This window comes from Scardinius erythrophthalmus, assembly GCF_964197995.2.
Source record: "Scardinius erythrophthalmus genome assembly, chromosome: 5".
Classification (NCBI taxonomy): Eukaryota; Metazoa; Chordata; class Actinopteri; order Cypriniformes; family Leuciscidae; genus Scardinius; species Scardinius erythrophthalmus.
In genome coordinates, this window is record NC_138225.1 from 11,869,993 (window position 1) to 11,892,722 (window position 22,730).

The 22,730-nt window shown below is 37.1% G+C and overlaps 1 protein-coding gene across 1 annotated transcript in view; it reads right to left on the minus strand.

The window, feature by feature from the left end:
- Positions 1-22,730, minus strand: part of LOC308691033 (transmembrane protein 132C) — a gene marked incomplete at both ends in the record, with an annotated part of 249,915 nt that overhangs the window by 96,672 nt on the left and 130,513 nt on the right. Inside the window, one exon of the mRNA XM_081365884.1 lies at positions 21,089-21,229. Within this exon, the coding sequence (XP_081222010.1) occupies positions 21,089-21,229 (141 nt within the window). The remainder of the gene's footprint in view (positions 1-21,088; positions 21,230-22,730) is intronic.

Consider the following 22,730-nt stretch of genomic DNA (forward strand, 5'->3'; position numbering starts at 1 on the left):
GAAGCAAAAAAGCAGAATGGACGAGATGGAGGAAAGTCCGTGCTGTGCTGGTTTAGACACTATTACAAGAGAAAAGTATAAACAGAAAATCACAATATATGTTGGACGTGATGCTTATGTTATGAAGAGGAGCTATTTTTCAACTGAATTGAAATACTTGCTGACATTGAGGCGGTAGTTGAGGCCGTGTTGAGTTCTGGGTCTGGTTTGTTTATATCGCGCTGCCTTTTTGCTAGTGAGTTTAGGGCAGTATTTTGATTTTCTGTCATGATTGAGAAAAATATCGCCATTGTAGGTCATTCATGCTGCATCGAGTATTGCCATAGGAACTCACATCATCATTCAGGGAGAAAACTGGTGAATATAATAAGCTTTTTCGTATAAACACTAAGGGAAGCAGGTAGTGGTAACGGGAAGACGCCGAATAGCAAATCTAGAATTAGTGTCACTAATTAAATCCACTGCCAATCATTCAATAAAATAATCACATTGCTGGGTCTTTTTGAAGTTTTGTATTTCGCTTGGTATAATAATTAACATTACATTTGCGAGTATGACTCTTATTCGGTGAATCAGAAGAACTTGCAAGCAGCCACTTCAAAACTGTTCACAAGCTTCTATGAATTTTATTTTGCTTGTCATTTGTTGAAAAAAATACAGTGTGTCGGTGTCTGTCTGCTGCATGTGACCCTCTCTGATTCTCCTCCGTGGCCATATGAGAAAGTGAATATTTACAATGACAACAATAAAACTTCAGTTACATTTACACCTTTCCAACAAAGAAATGGACCGACTTCTGTAAGCTTGTTGAACATATTTTTATTTTGGCATTTCTACCAAATGATGGCTGAAGCAGCAGCAAGTGCCCAGCGTGTGACACTGTTTTCACAGTAACCAGATCAACATTGTGAAAGGAATTCTACAAAACTTCAGTGAAAACATTAAATGATCACGCAATGCGATAAAATAGCTTCTCTTTCTGCATACGATACCATGAAGAATGTGAGTGTTTAACTTCAAGTCAAAAACAAAACAAAACGTAAGCAGTTATCCGTACTAATTTCAGTATAAGCCGATGCAAAACACCACTAATGGCGACAAAACTTTTGGTAGGCTAAACGATAAATATTCCTTGTGGCTTCTTGGTTTGAGAAAACCATAAATGACGCAAAACAGAGGCATTTTGAGTTTGTGATAGTGCTTATGTAGAAAATCGCTTCCTGCCCTCCATCTGCACTTGCGCCACAGCAATGCAGTGACGTGACGTCATGTGCAAAGGTACTGTACTACACCGTTTTGTTAAAAAATTTAAACAAACTATAAATCGGAAAAAAATAAAACACCTTTCTCTACATACGGTACTGTTCATGCTTACAATAAATAATGAGTAGCACTTATTATATAAGACCACTGCAAATAGACCATTAACTACATAAACACACACATCATTGACGTGCCAAAGTATTAGATGTGAGAGCACTACACACCACAGGGTTACATCCATGTATGTGTGGGTGTGTGTATAACCTTGTGTTTACACTAAGTTCACAGCCAGATGATGATGCAGCAGACAAAAGCATTTTACACAGAGGTATTACACAACAGAATTGTTTCGTAGAATGCAGCATTATACAACTGACGGCCACATAAATACCAAATCCGAGGCCAGTCTGAAAAAAAAAATACTCAGATAAACACACCTAAACTAAAGGGAACTGAAATAAATTAGGTACAATAGGATGTTTACACCAAAATTCAGACATTAACAACTCTTTTAAATGTCATGCTGAATGGATTTTGAGAATGTGCATCCACCTCACCCCACTCTCCGCTTTGGCCTGGATTCGTCCACTCGTATGCAAATTGTCAGTTTATCTCTCCCTGTGTCACACACACACTGAGTCTATGGCTTAGACTCGCTACAGAAGGGGTCAATTGACCTTGTTAACTGCCTAAAAACACATTAGCTTTTTTTCCAGCACAGCTCTCCAGCTATCAGTACTCCCCATGTTCAGCGCAGCTTCCACCTGCTGCTTTCCAAACCATTACGGACAGAAATGTACTGACCCTGAGATGAATAAATTTAGGGCATAGCTAATGTGTGCTACCGGCAGTGCGAGTGTGTGAACGGTGGATGACGTGCATGGGCTAATCAATAATCAATAGTGTGATTTAGGCTGTGTTGCCATTGGTTCCCCTGTGTATTAAATGAAACTTATTGGCATGGTGATCTGCATTTTGCCATTAGTGATTAGCAAACAGCCGCTAGGCCCATGCAGTTAAGTGGGTCTAATGTTATCTGCATTAACTACTAATGACAGCAGGGTACACCCAGATTACCAAACAGTCACCAAATAACTATACTGTCATTTGAGGTCTCCTGATAATTTTTTACAATTTCAACCTGTTAAATGGTTATAGCTATAGTCAGAAAGAAACTATAGATAAATGAATTAAGTGCCTCTGGCATAGCCTTAAGTCATCATGTTTGTGCATATTAAAATTTCCATGGACTTTAGTCAGGGCTAACAACATCTAATTTGAGACAAATGAGAAGGAGTTTTTTCCCCGGGGTTGGGGTTTATGCAAATTCTAGGGTTTGTGATGTCACTAACCCATGAGGAATGTCGTGTAGTCCCTACCAGCCGTTTGTTGTAGTCCTTAAAAAGCAATTTCTTTCAAATAAAATATCTCCCTTTGCTTTGAACTTTGAGCAATGTAACTTTGCAGATGTTGTTTCTGCTCAAACAGCAACATTACACACTAACTAAAGTTAGAACAGTGAAATCATAATCAACCACCCCTTTAAAATAGAAAACAGCTATTTGAAATTGTAATACTATTTCACAATATTACAGTTTTACTGCATTTATTACCAAATAAACAGTCTTGGTGAACATAATAGGCTTCTATCAAAAAAAAAATTGTTTAAATCGTACAAACCTTACATTTTTGAACAGTAATGTATATATACAGTAGACAAAATGCAATTTGGAGAGATGTGATTAATTAATATAATCATATTTAATATAATAACATTTAATATGTAAGTGCTCTGTAATCATGAATTTAACAATAGCATTTCAATAAAATACAGTTTGGTTTGATAAATTTCTCTGTACAAACTGCCTGGACTGGAGTAGCCATCTCCTCAGGTACTTAAGTATGTTTCATACTCATTGTCACGTTTTGAGTTTGTTTTCATTCATGTTTGTATTTCTGTTCAAGTCTTTTGTAGTCAGTTTGTTTATTAGTTCAGTCTTCCTCAGTCCCCTGCCTGTTTGTCTCCTTGGTTACAGATTGATTTGAGTATTGTGTTCAGGTGTGTCTTGCCTATTAACTCGTTAGTCGCTGTGTATTTTATCCTGTGTTTTCCCCAGTTCTAAGTTCTGACGAATTCTGAGTATTTATGTTAGTTTTAGTTTGTTTGCAATAAAGACTGCTGCACATACATCCAGTTTCTTCTCTGCTGCAACCAGACCCCTGACACTTATCAGTAGAGACAGTGAACTTAAAATAACTGTGACATGGGAGACTAGGGACTATTGTTTAACCATGAGCTGCTAGCACAGTGGCTACTCATCTCATATTTTCTAATGAGTTTGGCAGATAGCGGTAAGGCTAATGTCTTATGTTCCTGATGAGGAGGGCTGCCACCACTGGGGCTAATGTTTAATGCCTCCTGATGACAGGGGCTGCTAACACTGGCTAATTTCATGCATGAAGACCCATTCGCATCTCGACCGCTCTACTGGCACACTGATGCTAATTACAGCCCAAAACTGCTTGACTCCTGCCATCATCCACAGTTACTCTGCTATATTTTAACCAACGAAACCATCAAAATCCCACTGCATTGACTGAGGATGGAATATCTTTGTGTGTATATGTATACACATGATGCTACAACCATGACAGTGTGACGCTAAACTTGGTTCTCATATATACGTAAGACAAGCCTACAATCTTTATACATGTATATTATTACCCTAAACCACTTTTAGGAGTAATGCATTGACAGCGATGTCACATGGTAACTCTTCTCAGGGCTGGCCAGATGAACAAATTAAAGTAGTTTATAATTACTGGACTTTTTTTCTTTCTTTTTTTTAATAATCCTTTTGTAGAAATTGCACAGGCAGAATTGGACATATTACACTTAAACCATCATACATTTTTAGTCTCCAATAAGACAAAAAAACACTACAAGATTTGACTGCAGAACAAAAGAGGATTTGTCTTTGTAAGCCCAAGTATCCCCTTGAGGAAGACCCCTTTTGTGTCTTTAACAATAGATCTCTGAGCCAAAGAATTAAATGGAATTGTCTTTCTTAGTGAGACGCAAATGTTTGATCAAAAGGCCCAACAACTTTACTGATGAAATATAATGTATAATGTATATGTATGTATATGTGTATGTGTATATCCACATATAATGCCTCTTCAGACAGCAGAAATAACTATTTTTATATATATATATATATATATATATATATATATATATATTATAAATTTGTTTTCAGTGTGAGTGAACAATGAACAATTTACCATTTATCTGGGAAATATAAATTTTAAATATATTTACACCAAAAGCACCTGCACTTGCTCTACAGGAATGAGAACAAAACATAACGGATGTTAAAAATACTCCTGAAACTGGGTTTAACACTTGCACACACAGACAAGTTAAGAATTATAATAATGATAAATCAACACAAAAATACATTGCCTCTCCTGTCTATTGTCTCCATCGCTCTCCATCAGTCTCTAAGTGTACATACGACATTTTCTGCTTGTTAATGACTTTCCTGCCCAGGTAAATATCATCAGCACTGCAAACTGATAATTAATCCCAAGAGTGTATAGCAGTGTGTGATTCAGGACATGTTAAGCGAATAAGTGGCATGTCATGCATTTGCTGTGTCTGACTCCGTGTGTGATTGAGAGACAGGCAAGAGGAAATTGGCCTTTGCATGTAAGCGATAATAGGACACAAGCTCAGATAATCAGACTAGTGAATCATACGACTGGTGCTGATGGACAGAAAGAGGGCAAAAAAGAAATCTGAATCATTCAATTCAAAGGTAGGTGTCTTAGAAAGAGTGTATTGGTTTGAGGAGAACCAGAGAAGAGCATTGGAAGTGTTATGGAAGGCCTAAATAAAACCCAGATTAAGCCAGAACAAGGACCAATTCTATGTATATGTGCTATCATTGCTGATGAGGCTACAATGTTTGCAGCCGTTTAATCATTGAGACAGAGAATATTAGGCATGAAAAGTCCAAAACAATTATTTGGAAAGAACCAACCAACGGAAATTAAAGCACACCTGTTCAATCAGTTTGATTTTCCTCCACATTTCCTGTCAGAAAAGCAAAAAGGGACTGTCATAACAATGATGCTTCAAAAAGACTAATTAAAAGCCTGCCACTTTCAGACACTCGGATGAATGCATGATAACAGGCAAACAGAAATGTATCCTTGATGGCACCAGATTGATTTATATGATAAGTCAGTAAGCTGTATTTTTTCTTTGCCTGATAAAAATCTAAAAGGCATGAGCGTCTTTCCTAATTAGCTTTTATTTGTATGTGAAAATAAGTTGGTAAATGCTTCTCAACAACAATACTAGTTTTTCCTGTAAAAAGTTGCTTTCCATCAATTCATTATAAATCAATGCTTATAAAGCATTAAACTGACATAAAAGATAGTATTCCCACAAATTACACACTTCACCCAGCACACCACCAAATACTTCGCTCTTGTCATGTTCACCTTGACATCAACTAATATCTCTTCACTCAGTAAAGAGATGAGTCAAGAGATGTACAAAAAGCTCAGTCCAATGTAAGCTCAGTCCTGAGAGACGTGTGATAGCACAAACAGGTACAAGGTCATGTTTGAGTCTCACTATGACAGATAATGTACAACAAAAACAAGAGAGACTCTCTTCGACTTACAGTAAAGAGTCGATAGTACGAGAGATATTAGGAAGAGATTAGACATAATGGTTAAACACCTGACATCCAAAAGGAAAGAAAATCAGAAAGAAGGCCCTTTAGTACAGCAAACTCTTAAAGAGTTAGTTCAATCTGTTCATCATTTAAAGTAATCCAGTCTCTTCAGGAAATTTAAACTAAACCGCTCAATTCATATGGATTCATTTTACGATCTCTTTATGAACTTTTTGAAGCGTCAAAGTGGTAGTAGTGTAGACTGTCAATTGAGGGACAGAAATCTATCAGGTTTCATAAAAAATATCTGCATTTGTGTTCTGAAGACAAACGAAAGTATTACGGGTTTGGAATGACATGAGGGTGAGTAAATGTGAGTGTGTGTGTCTATACATACATATACTACACTTACACAAACATTACTTTTATTCAACAAGGATGCGTTAAATTGATCAAAAATGTAAAGACATTTATATAATTACAAAAAATAATTGTACTAATAAATGCTGTTCTTTCAAACTTTCTATTCATCAAATAATCCTGAAAAATAAGCGGCACAGATTCTAAAAAAATTTTAAGCAGCACAACAGTTTTCAACATTGGTAATAATAAGAAATGACTTGAGCCCAAAATCGCCATATACTGTATATACATAATACATTTAGCAGTTATATATAGCAAAAGACAGACACAGTGGATGTGGCATCAGGCCTCATGTCCAAAAAGAAAATAAAGTGTCCAAGGGGGAAAAGTGTCTAAATAAACAGGGGATCTGGTGTCCTCGTCATGCCAGGGAATCGTGAAGGAGGGGCAGTTTTCATTCAGGATGGGTCAAGGTAAGGGGGCTGGGTCCGACAGCAGCAACTGGCAGACCGGCATCATAGCCCGTCAGCTTAAATGTGTGCTTCCCATCTGGACTGCGGGTCCGGCAACTCAGTCCACATGCTGGTGCGGGAATCTCTCCATGTTCCCCTTCCTGGACCAACAAGGACACCAGCATGCATGCTTTAGGAGAGACACGTTTGGCATTTAACAGTGGTGATGATGAAGCTCCAAACGATTCAGGTTTGCCTCATCACGTGCTGCCAGTCCTGGTTGTTACCGCACCCCTCCTCTCTCTCACACACACACACTCTTGTTGGGAACCTGGCGAGGGGACGGCTATTTAAGGGGTGGGGTGGCGCTGATAATAAGGGGGAGGCAGCCGTTCCGTCACAATATGTGTTTGTGTGTATATATCATCTGTGGACTGCTGGAATTCTTTGAACTGCAATTAATTCCAGTTCAAATTCGTATTCAACTTCCAGTGATGAGTGGCCAATTCATTTTCAGTTCCAACAAGTTATGTTAATGAAACTCAATTCTTAAATTCAGAATTTTTCCCCACTGATACACAGACATAGCAAGTACATGTCTAACAAGAGGAGAAGAAACTCTCAAGCAGGCAGGGACTGCCTCTCTCTCTCTCTCTCTTTCCCTTTGAGACTAAAGGAGCCATTTATAATGCTAATTGGTTCTAACATTATGAATTTGGGAATAACATTCTTTACCTGCTCTGATTTCTCCTCCATTAAACCCATTCAACAACACTGAACTTAATACAAAACAGAAAGAGGAAGGCCGCATTTAAACACACCTAATCAAACACAGCTTTTTTTCTTGTGTTAACATCTGTTTCTAGTGATCCAATTACAAGTGGTCAGTCGAGACAAATTGCTGTTTACACCTGATCTCAGTCTCTAGTGGCTACCTGTGATTGGATTTCATCAAGGTGGTGGTGCACTGAGAGCTAGGATTAGAAGTCTGATTGACATGAATTACAGAATTGATGCAAAGTATGAGCAAGAAGTAGTCATCACCTAGGTTACATAAACTGTCTATGTATACAAGAAATGTTTCCTCATCCCCAAATCAGCATATTAGAATGATTTCATGTGACACTGAAGACTAGAGTAATGGCAGCTGAAAATTCAGAATTAATAAATGACATTTTAAAATATATTCAAATAAAACTGTTATTTTAATTTGTAATAATATTACTGATTTTACTGTATTTTTTTATCAAATACATGCAGCCTTGGTGAGCACATGAGACTTCTTTCATACACATAAATCCTACCGACCCCAAACTTATGAACGGAAGAGTATTCATACGGTACACAAATGTTAATTTGAACAGATGCGATTATGTGTTTGTAATTATTTTCATTAAGCTGAAATTAAACAACTTAATTTAATTAAATGTTATGTATGTAAAAATGTAGTCATTTTTAATTTACAATAAATTATTAATTACGTATTGCACACAAGTTACATATTCTATTATTAATATGATTATAGAATAGGAAACCATGCAAATGGAATGCGAAATGCAAGAATGATTTTTGGGCTAGATTTAATGATAAAAACATTTGAGTTCCCGCACAAATCTATCTTCATAGTGTGTGGTAGTTTAAGCCCCCTGTAATATATGAATTATTTGACCAGTGGGCTACTTCTGAAGGCAGCAAGTCCATGGCTCCTGTTTTGACAAATCCTGCTCAGTTTTGCCAGCTCTAAAGCCTGAGACAAATCTGCTGCAGAGTTTGAAAATGTGTGCCTAAGCTTGAGTCATGAACAAACTCTCAAGCATAATTCCTAAAATTACTGTTTCTGCATTACATATGTACCCTACTTATCCTGTTTTAAGCTGAGAGGTCTTACTCACAGACCTGTTCAAACCCTTCTGCCCAGGAACAGTAAAAAATAAACTTTAAAAGTTTTTCATTTGGGAGTACTTAGAGTAGGCCTATACTGAATGTGCACGGTTGTCAGATAAGAATACAATTATAAGAATAGTTAACTCAAAAATTAAACATCTGTCATCATTTACTCACCCTCATGCAACTCTAAACTGATTTTCCTTCTTCCATGAAACACAAAAGTAGTTGTTTAACAAAATGTTGATGTTGCTCTTTTCCATACCATTAATGTGAGCGGTTTCTGCGCGGAAGCGCCGCAATGAGTTCAACAACGCTCGTAACGCGGATAATATAGTTCATATACGGACTAGAGCAAGTGCGTTTCAAGTTTTTATGGACATATTTCATATACTCTAGTTCTCTTGCACGTCTTCTTCAAATGAAATATATGTCCAAATAAGGTCACTGATGCAGCCGTACGTCTGATCATGAGCGTGATGACAGGAGGAATTATTCTGATACACAGAAGACAATGATGTAGACCAAAATTCAAAGAACAACGGACAAAAAAGTAACTATGCCTTAAAGCCCAATTTATACTTCTGCGTTAAACTCACGCCGTAGCTACGTCGTAGACTGTGTGTAGTGTGCGATACCCTTCAAGGTACCCTAACGCGCACCTCTCCAAAAATAACAACACATCAATTCTACGCAGACGCAAGCGCTGTGATTGGTCTGCTAGAACCGTTCCCTCGGGTTTCACATGCTCCCTCTGCATGTGTAATTGCGCGTCAACGCAGACAACGACGCAGAAATATAAATGAAAACCAACGCGTAGTCTATAGCGTAGAGGCTCCGGCGTAGGTCCAACCCAGAAGTATAAATCAGCCTTCATTCTTTCTGTTAAACTGACGCGTCATTTGTTCAGAGACTGTAGTGCTCGTAAATGTAATGAATATATTATTAGAGAAAAAATAAAAAATTTCTTCCGCGTTTCTCCCTCGTTCTTGTGAGTGTGTTATATAGGATTATATTTTTTTAAATGCATCACTGCTTAAAGCTGTTATTGATATTTGCAGCGCAATATTTTACCAGAAGGGTAAATCTGACGGTTATTTTCGCCAGTTACGGCTTGTTAGATCTAGCATTCTGCCCGCTTTTAATCAGACACAGAGATAAAGTACCCAGTAAACAATTACCGTCTTTCAACGTTGAAATATGGTTGAAAATAAGTCGGTCCGCCTTGGACTGGTTTACGACGTGATTTCAACTAAGTAGTTTCGGCCGGACTGTTTGACTAAAACAATTACCGTCTTTCAACGTTGAAATAAGGTTGAAAATAAGTCGGTCCGCCTTGGACTGGTTTACGACGTGATTTCAACTAAGTAGTTTCGTCCGGACTGTTTGACTACGTGTTATCAACTGATCTAAGACAGCTAGGATAGTCTGTTATAGGCCTACATGCTAAAACAACGGAGAAAACAAATTACCAAACCATGTGCATTATTATCTCAAATAAATTTAAAGAGTTTTACATATTCCGTCAAAGTTATAAAAAAATACATTGAAACTGTACGTGCAATGAGGATTCATACTTGGAAAGAATTACCACACCCCAGCTGGCGGCAGTAATGCACCATTAAAGTGAAGTGGAGTAAAACTGCCACAGAAGTTGAAATCAGGGCTGCTATGGCTGAGAAACTTAAACATGCTCCCGGGAGAGTTGGAGGTGGAGGTCGCAAAGTGTGAACATTTGTATTGTAAATTTTCTGAGTTGTGTTTTGTGTTGACTCTTGGAATGTGCTTTTGGAATGTGAAATCTGTGTTTTATTGCACTATATTTTATTTAAAATGTGCTGTTTTAAGTATAATAAAGCTATTCGCTCTTATTTGTTTAAATGTAAAATGTTAATTGGCATGTTAATGTCAGGTTAATGGCATGTTAATGTAGCTTTCCTGTAGCTCAAACAGTAGAGTGTTGGCGCTAGCAACGCCAAGGTCATGGGTTCGTTTCCCAGGGAAAGCAAGAACTGACAAAATGTGTATCTTGAATGCAATGTAAGTTGCTTTGTATAAAAGCGTCTGCCAAATGTAAATGTAAATCTGTAATGTGTTGGGACTTGAGAATTGACAATTGTCAATAGGCATCGAGTAAACGTTGAACATTGACCTGTTTTCAATGTTGAAAAGTCGGACAAATTTGACGTCTTTTCAATTTTCATTTTCAACCTTCAGTGGACCGTAATTAGACGTTGAAGATTGACCTGTTTTCAACGTTGAAAAGTCGGACAAATTTGACGTCTTTTCAATTTTCATTTTCAACCTTCAGCGGACCGTAATTAGACGTTGAAGATTTACGTCTATTCAACGTCTAATAGACGACTTTTTGCTAGCTGGGTAGTGCATAAGATTACATTTATTTGAATGAATGAACTACAGCATGTATTTGAATTAATTATTAAGAGAGAGACCTGTGTCTGTTCAGAGGCTCTCTCTCCATTAACAATGAAGCTATGACTTTAATTACTTCAAAAAATGAAATGTATCTCCCTCATTGCTGAGAAATATAAAGTAGCAATTCAGTAGCGAAGCTATTTTATTACTAAAAGTCACGGGGCAGTGTCGATAACAAGTTTCTGAGCTCCTGAATGTTTCTGTGTGTGTGCAGCGCGATCTCCGCTCTCTGTGTGCGAGTGACATATGTGTGTGTGCGCTTCAGTGAAAACAGTGCATTAATATAGAAAGGTGAATCAACTGACTTGGAACTACCTGTGCATTAAACATTTTTACTGAGAATCGAGTATTCAGACAGACCATGGTATAAGCTCAATTAATTCATCTTTCTATCATCTACAAATTAGCCAATCCAAGTGTGAGACTAAAGGATCTGGGGCAGTTTACTTTGTGTAATCTATTAACAGTTTTCCTCAGGGTGCTCACATCTGAAATCAGTCACGTATGAAACCGAAGTCTCAGGGGCAGGGAAGAAATTAGCTGCTGTTTACTTACGTTCATCCAAGAAGAGACACTTAGCAAGTGAGGTAATGCGTTTCAGAAGTTTGCAGCTAAAATGTTCTGCATATATGTGTCTGTGTGCGTTAGGAAGTGATGTGGTGCTAGAGGGTGGCCCAAAAATATTTCTTTCTCTGTCCTTAATAAAGAGTGGGATTAAAAAAGACACACCTGTGTTCAGATTTAGCCCCTAAGCAAACACACATACACACAAATAAGACACACAGGCCCCTCAGCTGCTTCAATTCTGAAGACGCATCTGCGGCCACACACCAGGGATTTTCACACTCCTGCACATCCATGGCCTAAGAATAAAACAGCATGTAACCTCCCTGGACACAAATACTAATTATATTCCCACAATATCCCACAAATCCCGTGCACTATTAAGGAAACAGGCTGCAAATCTACAGAATACTATGCATTTTACTTCTCTGATGGTGTGAAATTATATGCTTTTAAGTGTATACTAAATCACTACACCATTGGTGCATATGTCTTGATAACAGACTCCTTTATTGTCCATTGTTTGCATTTGCATGTAGGCATTAACATTTAGCTAAACAATAAAGGTTGGAGTTGAGAAGTTTTTTATATTTTTTTATGGTTTTGAAATTAGTCTCTTATGCTCACCAATACTGCATTTTGCATACTAGATCCCCTTTAATAAATTTGAACATGTAATTTAAAATGAATTGTGATGGCAAATCCAAAGTCTTTGGTGTCGCATGATCCTTCAGAAGTCATTCTAAAATGCTGATTTGGTTCTCAAGTAGCATCTCTTATAATTATACATTTTGAAAAGTTGTCTGCTGCTTAATATAGGAAACCTTGACACTTTTTTCAGGATTCAGTGTTTCCCCTACCATTGTAGCATATTATCAAACTCAGTAAACACCATACTAATAATGCATACTACAGAAAAGCAGATCTGTTCATGCTCATCTGCTTTTATGTAGTATGCATTATTAGTATGGTGTTTACTGAGTTTGATAATATAATTTATTTCTTTTAATATCAGTCTAATGCATTAAGCCATGTTAGTGTTTCAGAGCGTCCCAGAGGACGCGGGTTTCGTGACATCACCGCGTGAAATAGAAGTCCCATTTCATTGGCTAGGCGCCAACCAATAAAACGGCTCCTTTGAACATCCCCCGCTCCCTCCCCCTTTCTCTCTCACCGCCACTGAGTTTCAAGTGCACAAGTTAGTTTTGCACCTAATATATCGCGAAAAGAGTAGCAAAAGTCAAGGCGCGAAATTTGAAATTGCAGTAACAGATTTGAGAAGTTGCAAGTGCCTATTTGAGGTTGTACTGCGAATGTGAATGTAAGATTAAATACAAATATATATTACAAGTTTGTGTCTGTCATTGTATTTCTGTGAATGGCATTTTATACATTTGTGACTACTTGTCTGCAGCTTCAAATTCAGAATACAGGTTTGTGACTATTGTCTGCGAGTGCAAATTTCAACATTCAACTTCAGATTTTTATTTTACAGGTTTTCACATTGGAGCTGTGAGTGTAAATGTTCACGTACAAGTACGAATATTTATTGTACAAGTTTTCAAATTCACATCTACGTGCAAAACTCAAAATGTTTCTTCCATGTTTTAATTTGAACAGTAAAGCTCATTGTGCAGCACGTTGTTTGACAAAAAGTTTGTTTAATTTCATATTTAAAAGAGATTAAATTAATGTTAAGTCTTCATTTGATTACCAGAAAAAACACAACAGCGAATTTGTGTGGCGAAAAAAAACATGTCATAGAAATGTATATTTTTGAATGTTGTATAAGTTTAATAATTGTTTATTAGTTTAATAGTCCAAAAAACAGGCTGAAGGGGGAACATCTTGAGGCCTGCATGAGGATGGACCCCCATCAATGGACCCCCAGTTGGGGACTTCCCATATCAGGAGACCCTTGAAATGTTTTTCAAAAGTCCTAAGAAAATTAAATGCAAAAACCACAATTGTACATTGTGCCAGTGATCACACAGTGAAGTATGTTGTAAATAGTTGTGTGATGTGTAAATAAATGTTGTTTATATTTATTTACCAAATGTATGTGCACTCTTGTCATTTCAGCTCACTCTAGTACTGCACAGATACAAACAACCGCCTAATGCACGCCGCGTCTATGACAACACAACGAATCCGTAACACTAGTAGTTTCGGGGGGTCTACCACCCCCCCATGAAAAATATGGATCCAGCCTTATTCTTTAAACACACTATTATACAGTATGTGTGTGTCTGAATGAGCTCTGGACCTTTAACCCTCTGGGCTTCTTCATAATTGGGTCACACTTAGCTTCCTCCCGCCCGAAAACGGGCGAAGCCTTAAAATTGTACTTAACTTTGTCCTAGGATAACCATTCAAATATTGTTTTGTTCTATAATGTTTTCTGATTATTATATAGAATTTTTAGAATTTTTTATGATACTTTGCATTAATTATGTAATTTTTATGAGCTATTTTTTCCATTAGAATTAATATATATATTTTTATTTTATTTATTTTATTTTATTTTTCAATAAATGCAACATTTCACATCAAATTAGAGTGCAGGCCTAAAAAAAAAAAATATTTCAAGTGAGAAGAGCGCCACCTAGTGGCTTCAAAATTTATTAATTTGTGTCATGTCCTATAACCGCCCATAGGCGGCCTATAGCTTTTTTATTTATTTATTTGATTTATTCCCATTCGGAAAGAAAACAATTTATTACTAATCAACCACTGAATGGAACAACACAAATTATATATCATTTTAAAGCTTAGAATCTCAGCTTTTTAATGCATCTAATTAAATGTATTAATTCCTAACGAGTGCTGAGTAATCCCTCTAAAACCAAGTGTACCGCCAGCAGGCGCCACCTAGCTGCGAAAATATTTATTACCATATTTTTCAAAAACCTTGCCTTGATAAACACAAAGTTGATGTCATTTGAAAGCTTAGAGTCTGAACTTTACAGTGAATGTATCCACTTTGAAAAACTCTTAAGTATTGCTGAGTTATTTGCTGATACATAGAATTTCTCTTTTTTTCATAATCTATAAAATAATGTACTGCAATGTGTCAAAAACATCATACAGCTCATGAAACATTCTCAGATAATTGAAAATGGCACTTCATTTTTTACAGCATATTATTACAATTAAAATGAGCCCAAAATTAACATAATCTATTGCTTTTATGACAAGATATTCTTCATGGAGAAAAAATTGCCCATGAGGGGGTGTGAAAGACTGTACAAAAAGGCTGTCTCTTTTCAAAATGCTGTAATTTTTGATTCCTTTATCCAAAAATTATTATTTTTTTATCCAGATGCAGCTAACATGTAGGGGGACTTCACTAAAAAAGAATTTTCCTCCTACCTTATTTCCTTCCTGAGTTATTCCATGACAAATATGAAAGATATGCAAAATCATAATAAAAATTATATATATATATTGTCTTTTATCCACCGTTTCTTGGCGGGACAATGTCCAAATGTAATGTAATTTATATTTTCAAAAAATTTAAAAAGAGTTCTTTCAAACGATACCTACCTTTTGACTCTCCTTGCTATAGTTTTGGAGTTATTATGATTATATCATTTTTTATATAGTTTGGGGCAAAATTTGCTGTTTCAGTCTTACCAGTTCATTTCTCTGTGTGTGTGTGTGTGTGTTTGTGTGTGTGGGTGTGTGTGTGTGTGGGGGGGAGGGTGTCTTTTTTGCACTCTTGATGTTCTAGAGTGTCACCCCTTCATTGCTGTACACTTTTTTTAGCACAGTGGCTGATCTGTAGCTTGTACCACCAAAAGTTTCTCTGAGTTTTCCTATTTTTTCGTATTTCCCATTCATTTCCTATGTCGCCCGTTTTCGGGCGGGAGGAAGCTAAGTGTGACTTTTTTTTTTACGACCCTTTAACATATCAGAATCATCTCCTTGATTTTTTTGTGTGTTCATATAGGTAATAAAAGAAAAGTCACCAAGTTTCACCCCCATCCGATGAAGCAAAAAAATTAAACAATTCGAAACGTTCAAGTTTTCGCCCGTTTTCGGGCGAAGAAGCCCAGAGGGATGCATATACAGTTATGTGTAAGATTATTTATTCTTTCTTTGTGTCAGTAAGCCTCATTTGTGCACTGTTCTCTGTGGAGCTATTTTTGTAGTAAAATATTAAATGGTACACAGCTAATACACACACAGGGTAAGCTGTAAGTCAGTGATAGTTCTCCCAGGGCCTTTACTAATGTTTCATCTCTCTCCTACACGTGCACACAAACACAAATCTACCAGGACAATTGGTAATTTAACCCTGGAGAGTGTTTCAAAGAGCAATTTATGGCCGGAGTATCCAACACTATGAATGGACTTTATAAACCCACAGCAGATTTGCCCTTGATTTAGAATGATTCACAGAGTTGTAGTCAAATGATCTGAATGAATTTTTTTTTTTTTTTAAGTACAGCGAGTAATAACTTCATACTTTATTCCACAGTGAGGTTCCAGATACTAAGCCCTTTTACGATTCTAAAGCCAGTGGACATATACAAACACACATGCACATTCACCTCTCAAAAGTGCTCTGGGGACAAATATTTTTCAGATCATCCATGTACAATTAACTGTCTCATATTCATTTGTGATATTGTGCTAATGATTTAATGCTTATATGTTAGTGCATCTCAGCATAGAAAGAAAAATATATGTTTTATACTTGTAGGGCGATTGGTTTTATTGACCATTTTTAAATGTTTTCGAAGTATGTGAAGATACAGCCCTATTTATACCTGTTACAAGGCTGAAAAGTCAAAGGTGAAGTGTATAATTTGTGTCTGTTGTTTTCTGCAGAAATTACACACATCATGTTGTTCAGCACACTCTGATTCAACAACTGGCTAGTTTCACTACATACAGTTGGCACATGGCATTTTTTCTATGTTAAATTGTTTTGCTAAAAATGTATGTAGATACATTTAAATAAAATTTATTATTAAAAGGTAAATAGAATTAAAAAAGCATAATATATAGATAAGATATATTTTTTTGTTATATTACCAAGCCCTGTTTATACTTGTTACAGAACTGAAAAGTTAATGGTGAAGTGTCAAGTGTGTAATTTTTGTCTGATGTTTTTTCCGCAGAAATTACACACATCTTGTTGTTCTGCAAGCGTTCAAACCAAGCAAAAGAGTGTAAATATTTCCTCTTGCAATACGAGTGGCTTTAGCCTTGTGTCTAAAGCATTCGGTTAGTGTGCATTGACATGTAGCTGTAAACTTTGCGGGGTGAGGGGTTACCCATTCTACAGTAGTATGCTTCAGTGGAGCACTCTGGTATACAACCCATTATCTCTCTCTCTCTCTCTCTCTCTCTCTCTCTCTCGGATGGAGATGGAGACAGGAATCACTAGCCACTCACGTGTCCTGTTGCCTCTGTCCTATTAACCCCGTTCCTCTCCCTCCCTATCAGACTGTTGCCTTCAGCGCATAAACACACTGAGTTTTTGTAAACATGATGCATTAGTCATGTAGTACGTAGCCTAGACTGACCACCTCACTGCCCTACAGTTTACCACAGTCACTTGTATTATTAAGCAAGCAAGACAGACAGACAGACAGACAGAAAGAAAGAAAGAAAGAAAGAAAGAAAGAAAGAAAGAAAGAAAGAAAGAAAGAAAGAAAGAAAGAAAGAAAGAAAGAAAGAAAGAAAGAAAGAAAGAAAGAAAGAAAGAAAGAAAGAAAGAAAGAAAGAAAGAAAGAAATTATGTACTACTTAAATTAAATTATGTAATACTTCAAATTATGTAAAATAAGACAAAACAAGCATTAAAATATCTATTAATCAAGATATTTCATATTTTAATTCACCCCTGAATAAACCTGGATACATGTCTGATTGTAAAAGTGTGATTTCTACGCCTAGAAAAATCATGTAAATTATTAAAATTGTCAAAATCCATGGCCATACTTATAATGTGTATACGTATTTCTAGTTATGCCAAGCTCCAAAATATTTTATGGAGTGGAGTACAAATATGTTTTTAAAATCCTTATCCGTAATCCTTATCCAGTAAATCACAAACAACTGTATTATCGAATATGAGGTTATCGATTATTGTTTAATCTTTTGACAGCCCTAATTCAAAGTCTTCTGAACTATACAATATTACTATGGTGCTTTTTTTTGTTGTTGTTGTACATGGAACTTAATAGTGTCCGCCATTCACATTCTTTGAATCAGAGATTCTGCTAAACTTCTTTAGCAGTGTTCAGTGGAAGACAGAAAATCACTTTGGAACGACATGAGCGTGAGTGAACTACTCCTTTAAGTGAGTGAGATAGTATTTGTGTTTTCATTATCACATTTAATCACATTATCATATTTAGGCCAAAACCCAGCATGTGTGTGACTTCTGTGCTCTACATACCCTCTATCTCTGCTCTCAATGACCCATAGACTTCTCTAATTTTATTTCCCCATATTTTCATTAGTTGTGGCTGTGCAACCGGGGGAAATACATTCTGCCTGCTTCTGTGTGGCAGTAAATCAATACAGTGAGCGTTAGTCTTCTCTCCTCCTTTCTGTAGACTGTCATCCCTAAACTCCTTCCCTCTCTCTCTCTCTCTCTCTCTCTCTCTCTCTCTCTCTGTTTAGATTTCTCCAGGTTCTAACAGTTAGACTGATAACGCCTGCCGAAAACATCCAAAGGTATTACAGCAATCTGAAGAGACGCAGTCAACAATACAAGCTGGGGAGAGTGTGTTGTGATGGGTGACACAGAGGATCTAATAGCTTAACTATCTCACTATTGTAGACTTGTGATGCAATATCACCATTGTGTTTAAAACACCACTCTGAAAAGAAGAGGGACAGATGTGGACCATTTCCACAAAGTGTAGAAATGTATTCCTGTGATGGCAAAGCAGAATTTTCAGCTGTCTTCCGTGTCACATGATCCTTTAGAAATCTTTCCAACATGCTAATTTGGTGCGCAATTATAATCAATTATTATTGGTGCTTAATTATTAATAATGGTTCCTATTATTATCAATGTAGAAAACAAATCTACAAATTTTTTTTCTGGATTCTTTGAAGAATAGTCATTTCAAAAGCAATTATTTAAATCAGAAATCTTTTGTAATATTATAAATGTCTTGCAATCTTTTTTTTTTTTTTATCTTTCTTACTTCAATTTTGAATTGTAGTGTATCAAATAGTAAGCAGCAAAAATAGTATTTTACTACAGTGACCTAAATATCAATTCAACAGATTTTGTGAAAATTATGACATTATATGATTTTAATTGTAGGATACAGTCAATACCTCTGAGATGCGTCAGATTCAAAGCCCCTTCTTGAAGGGGATACAGACATTTGACATGTTTAAAACTAGCTAATTTTTATATAACATAAAAAACAGCATATATTATCTAGTTCTTACTACAACAACACATGGGGAAGAAAAGTAACGGAACACAAAGTGTAACGTTTTCATGGAATGTGCCACAGGACAGTGAGATAAAAAAGGAAAGCGCGTCACCCCTCTGTTTATTTAATGGCAAAAACAACTGTCTCTTCTTCTCTCACTGGTTTTTGCCAGGGTAGAACGTGTGATCAGAATACACTAATAAAACCAACTCTTTTTTTCTCTTATTATTCATCTTCTCTCCCTCCATCTCTCCTGTCAGCGTGTGACTCACAGCAACAACTGAATCAGAGAAGCATTTAAGTGCAGGAACCAATTTTCCCCACCGTATAAAAACCACATGAGTACGAGAGCCGAGCAATTACCGGCGACGATGACAGCTTTAGGGTGACGCTCGGGTCGTAAATTTCTCACTCCGCATGCCGTTGGGAGATTTCTACATGCTTTGGATATCAGGACGGACTCCCATAAATCGCAGAAACGTCTATTAGAATTCCCATTCCGGCGTTCCTCTCTCCTAACCCATCTCCTCACGCTGCCTGGGGAGCTAACCTAGAGCGGTGCTAACGGCGGCGCCGTCATGAGGGTGACTGCTACGGGAAGACGAGGGGGAATGCGAGGAGCTAATTTGCACAGGAGGAGGACAGCGGGGCTGAGGAGGCTGCCAAGGAATCGCTGAATGGTCGAGAAAGCAGAGGAGATGTTGGAGACACGGCGAATGCACCAGAAAATCCACGGAGGATGACTCGCGAGGCCTAATCAATCAAAGAGTGTGCGCGGTGATTAAAAAGCACTCAGGTGGAATTTGTTACAGTGAAGAGTTTTCTCTCCTCAAAGGAAGAAAAGAGCCAGTGAGTGGCAGAAACTGAAATAGGAGCCCAAATTACGAAGCCTTGGAGCTAATCATTTCTTCTACAACAGTCCCCAACACTCCAACCTCATTGTACAAACGTGGGGGGAAAAAAGTTAACAGAACAAAAAAACCATAAGACCACTAAATGGTGTGAAATTTCAAGTGATGCACCATATATTCTAGCCTGGCAATACCAAACTCTGCTACTTCGCTTTGCTTCGTAGACAGAGTCTGGAATGGCATAATAGAGAAGTGTTTTCTCTCTCGCGGGGGGTCGCTTGTCTTAAGTTTTAAATCATTGGTTACCCGTAAGCCAATCACATGACGTTTGGTTATGGCGTGTGTTATGCGCATGCTCAGCCGCATCTAACTTCCACTGTAAACACATGTATGATGCGAAAACAAAACCATCGAGCGAAATACCGGAGTAAACATGGCTGTGAACGACTTTTGCAGATTATGTGAAGTAAATCTACGCATCCACGGTACAATCAGCGTCTACGTCACGGTTCTCAGCCCGCCCTCTGTTCTTTGATTGGCCCGGCCGTCCGAAGGCCGCTGGAAAACTGAAAGATAGGCTGCTATCTCAGACTGACTACAGAAGCGAAATGAAATTGAGCGGAAGTAGGAAGTCTGACGTAGTCAGGCTACATATATTCTGTGACAGAGCATAAAATATTATTGATTTTACATTTATGTTTTCATGAAAATTAAGCATTTTTTCCCACGACAATGATTCTCATGACTGTATTTCAGTATTTTGTACTTTAATATAGTTATACAATTATTTTTACTATTTCCTATTATCAAATTTTACTTTAAGCATGCTATCACTTTACATTTAATGATGTTTGACTGAAAAAAATGTTCACCTTACAGTAATAAGAATGAAATCTTCACAATATGGTAATGAGAACTGAGGTGAAATGTGCTTAATTATGAAAATTATGCCACAGACTAAAACCAGACTACTTTTTTAAACAAAATATAATTCTTTGTTTCTATATTTTTAACTTTTGGGTGAAATGTAATCAAGTGTTTTGTGAGATTTATCAAAAATGGCTGAAATATTAAACATAAAATCACACAGTAATAAAATAATTAGCTATTTATCCACATGAACTCGATTTGAAAAAGTAAGCAGGGAATGACATCATAACAGTACTTACTTCTCATTGGAGGAGCTGGCCTTCCGCTGGCAGAACATGGACAGGGAGGAGGAGCCAGGCACTACTTCTTGCTTGATTTCCCACGCTGCCAGATTACTGGGCTTCACCACCATGAAATTAATGCCTTCCCCATACTGGACTCTAAGGAAATCAAGAACACAGGATTTGAGCCTAAACAACACACCCATATACTTATTCTCTTAATATAACTTTATACAAATTATGCTCAAACACATATTTTTGTTTTTAATTTAGAAAATTAAGCCCCTTAATGATAACATACTGCATTTTTATTACTCGTTTAATAAATAATCAACTACCACCAGGTATAAAATCCCTAGCAAATGAGTTACATTAATATTTTGTGTTAATTCCACATCCAAATTTAGAAAAGCAACCCCATGGGGGTGTAGATCATACTTTTTTCTTAGCGTTGTCTCAACAACACATTAGTAAGCTAATACATATTAAACACCTCTGTTTAGGTGTGCACTTATGTACTTAAGTATACAGTAAAGTATATAATAATATGTGTACGAGTATGTGTGCATTTTTTATTGATAAACCTCTGTCCTCTGTTCCTGTCTGCTGACTCAACTATTCCTCACCTTAGCAAGATTCTGCAGACTTTATTAACACACACACACACACACACTGCATCTGCATCTGCCTTTCAATGGCCTTGGAAATAGCCGAGGTGAGATTCCCATAACTTTAACTTTCCTCTGTGGCACTCACACTATTCTCTAGGTTTGGCATTACTATTTTTAGTCTGTTGTCAGTAGCTACGTTTACATGGACACCTTTTGTTTCAATCAATTCATTACCATTTATGAATCTGAACGCAGTGTTTACATGAACACTAAATATAGCGATCGGCTTGATGTGCGCATTTCTACGTCACACGCTTCAAATTTGAAATGATTTTATTGACATGCGCGCACTGAGTTTCCCTTGGTTTGCGCACATTATTCTACTAAATTGCTTATTTTCTTTGTTTTAAAGAGCAGACTTAATATTAATCTATTTTGGGTCCTAAATAGGAGACGACAAGCACATGAACCATAGTGGTGTGCTGCTTATAGCCTATTTATCAAGCAGTAAAAACAGCCATTCCCGCACCGTCTGTGGATGAGTGTCTGAAACAAGGACTGGTGGGACGTTGTCCTGCTCCACTTCACAGATGATGAGTGGAAGGACATTTTTAGAATGACGCGACAGTCATTTATAACACTTCATTCAACAACAACAACAACTCGTTCCTCGCGTCATTTGTCATTACGTCATTTCTACGTCATTGCACATGCGCAGTCCATTCCAGTTTTGTTTTTTAATCCGATCAAGGATAGGATAAGAAAAGGTTTGTCACATGCCTGTCCTGTCTTGTGTAGCACATGTGGTGTTTGTGTTCCTGTCACTGTTTGACCCCACCCTCCTTGTTATCTCATTATTGGTTTCATTTGCCCCACCTGTTGTTCCTTATTACCTGCCTGATTTGTCCCTTTTATAAGTTCCTTTGTGTTTGCAGTCTGTGTCGGATCGTTGTCTTGTACACGTCTCTTGTTTTCCCTTGACCCTTCTGGTATGTTTGTTTCCAAGTTGTTGTTTTGTATTTTGTTGTGTTTTTTCCCCCTCGTGGGTG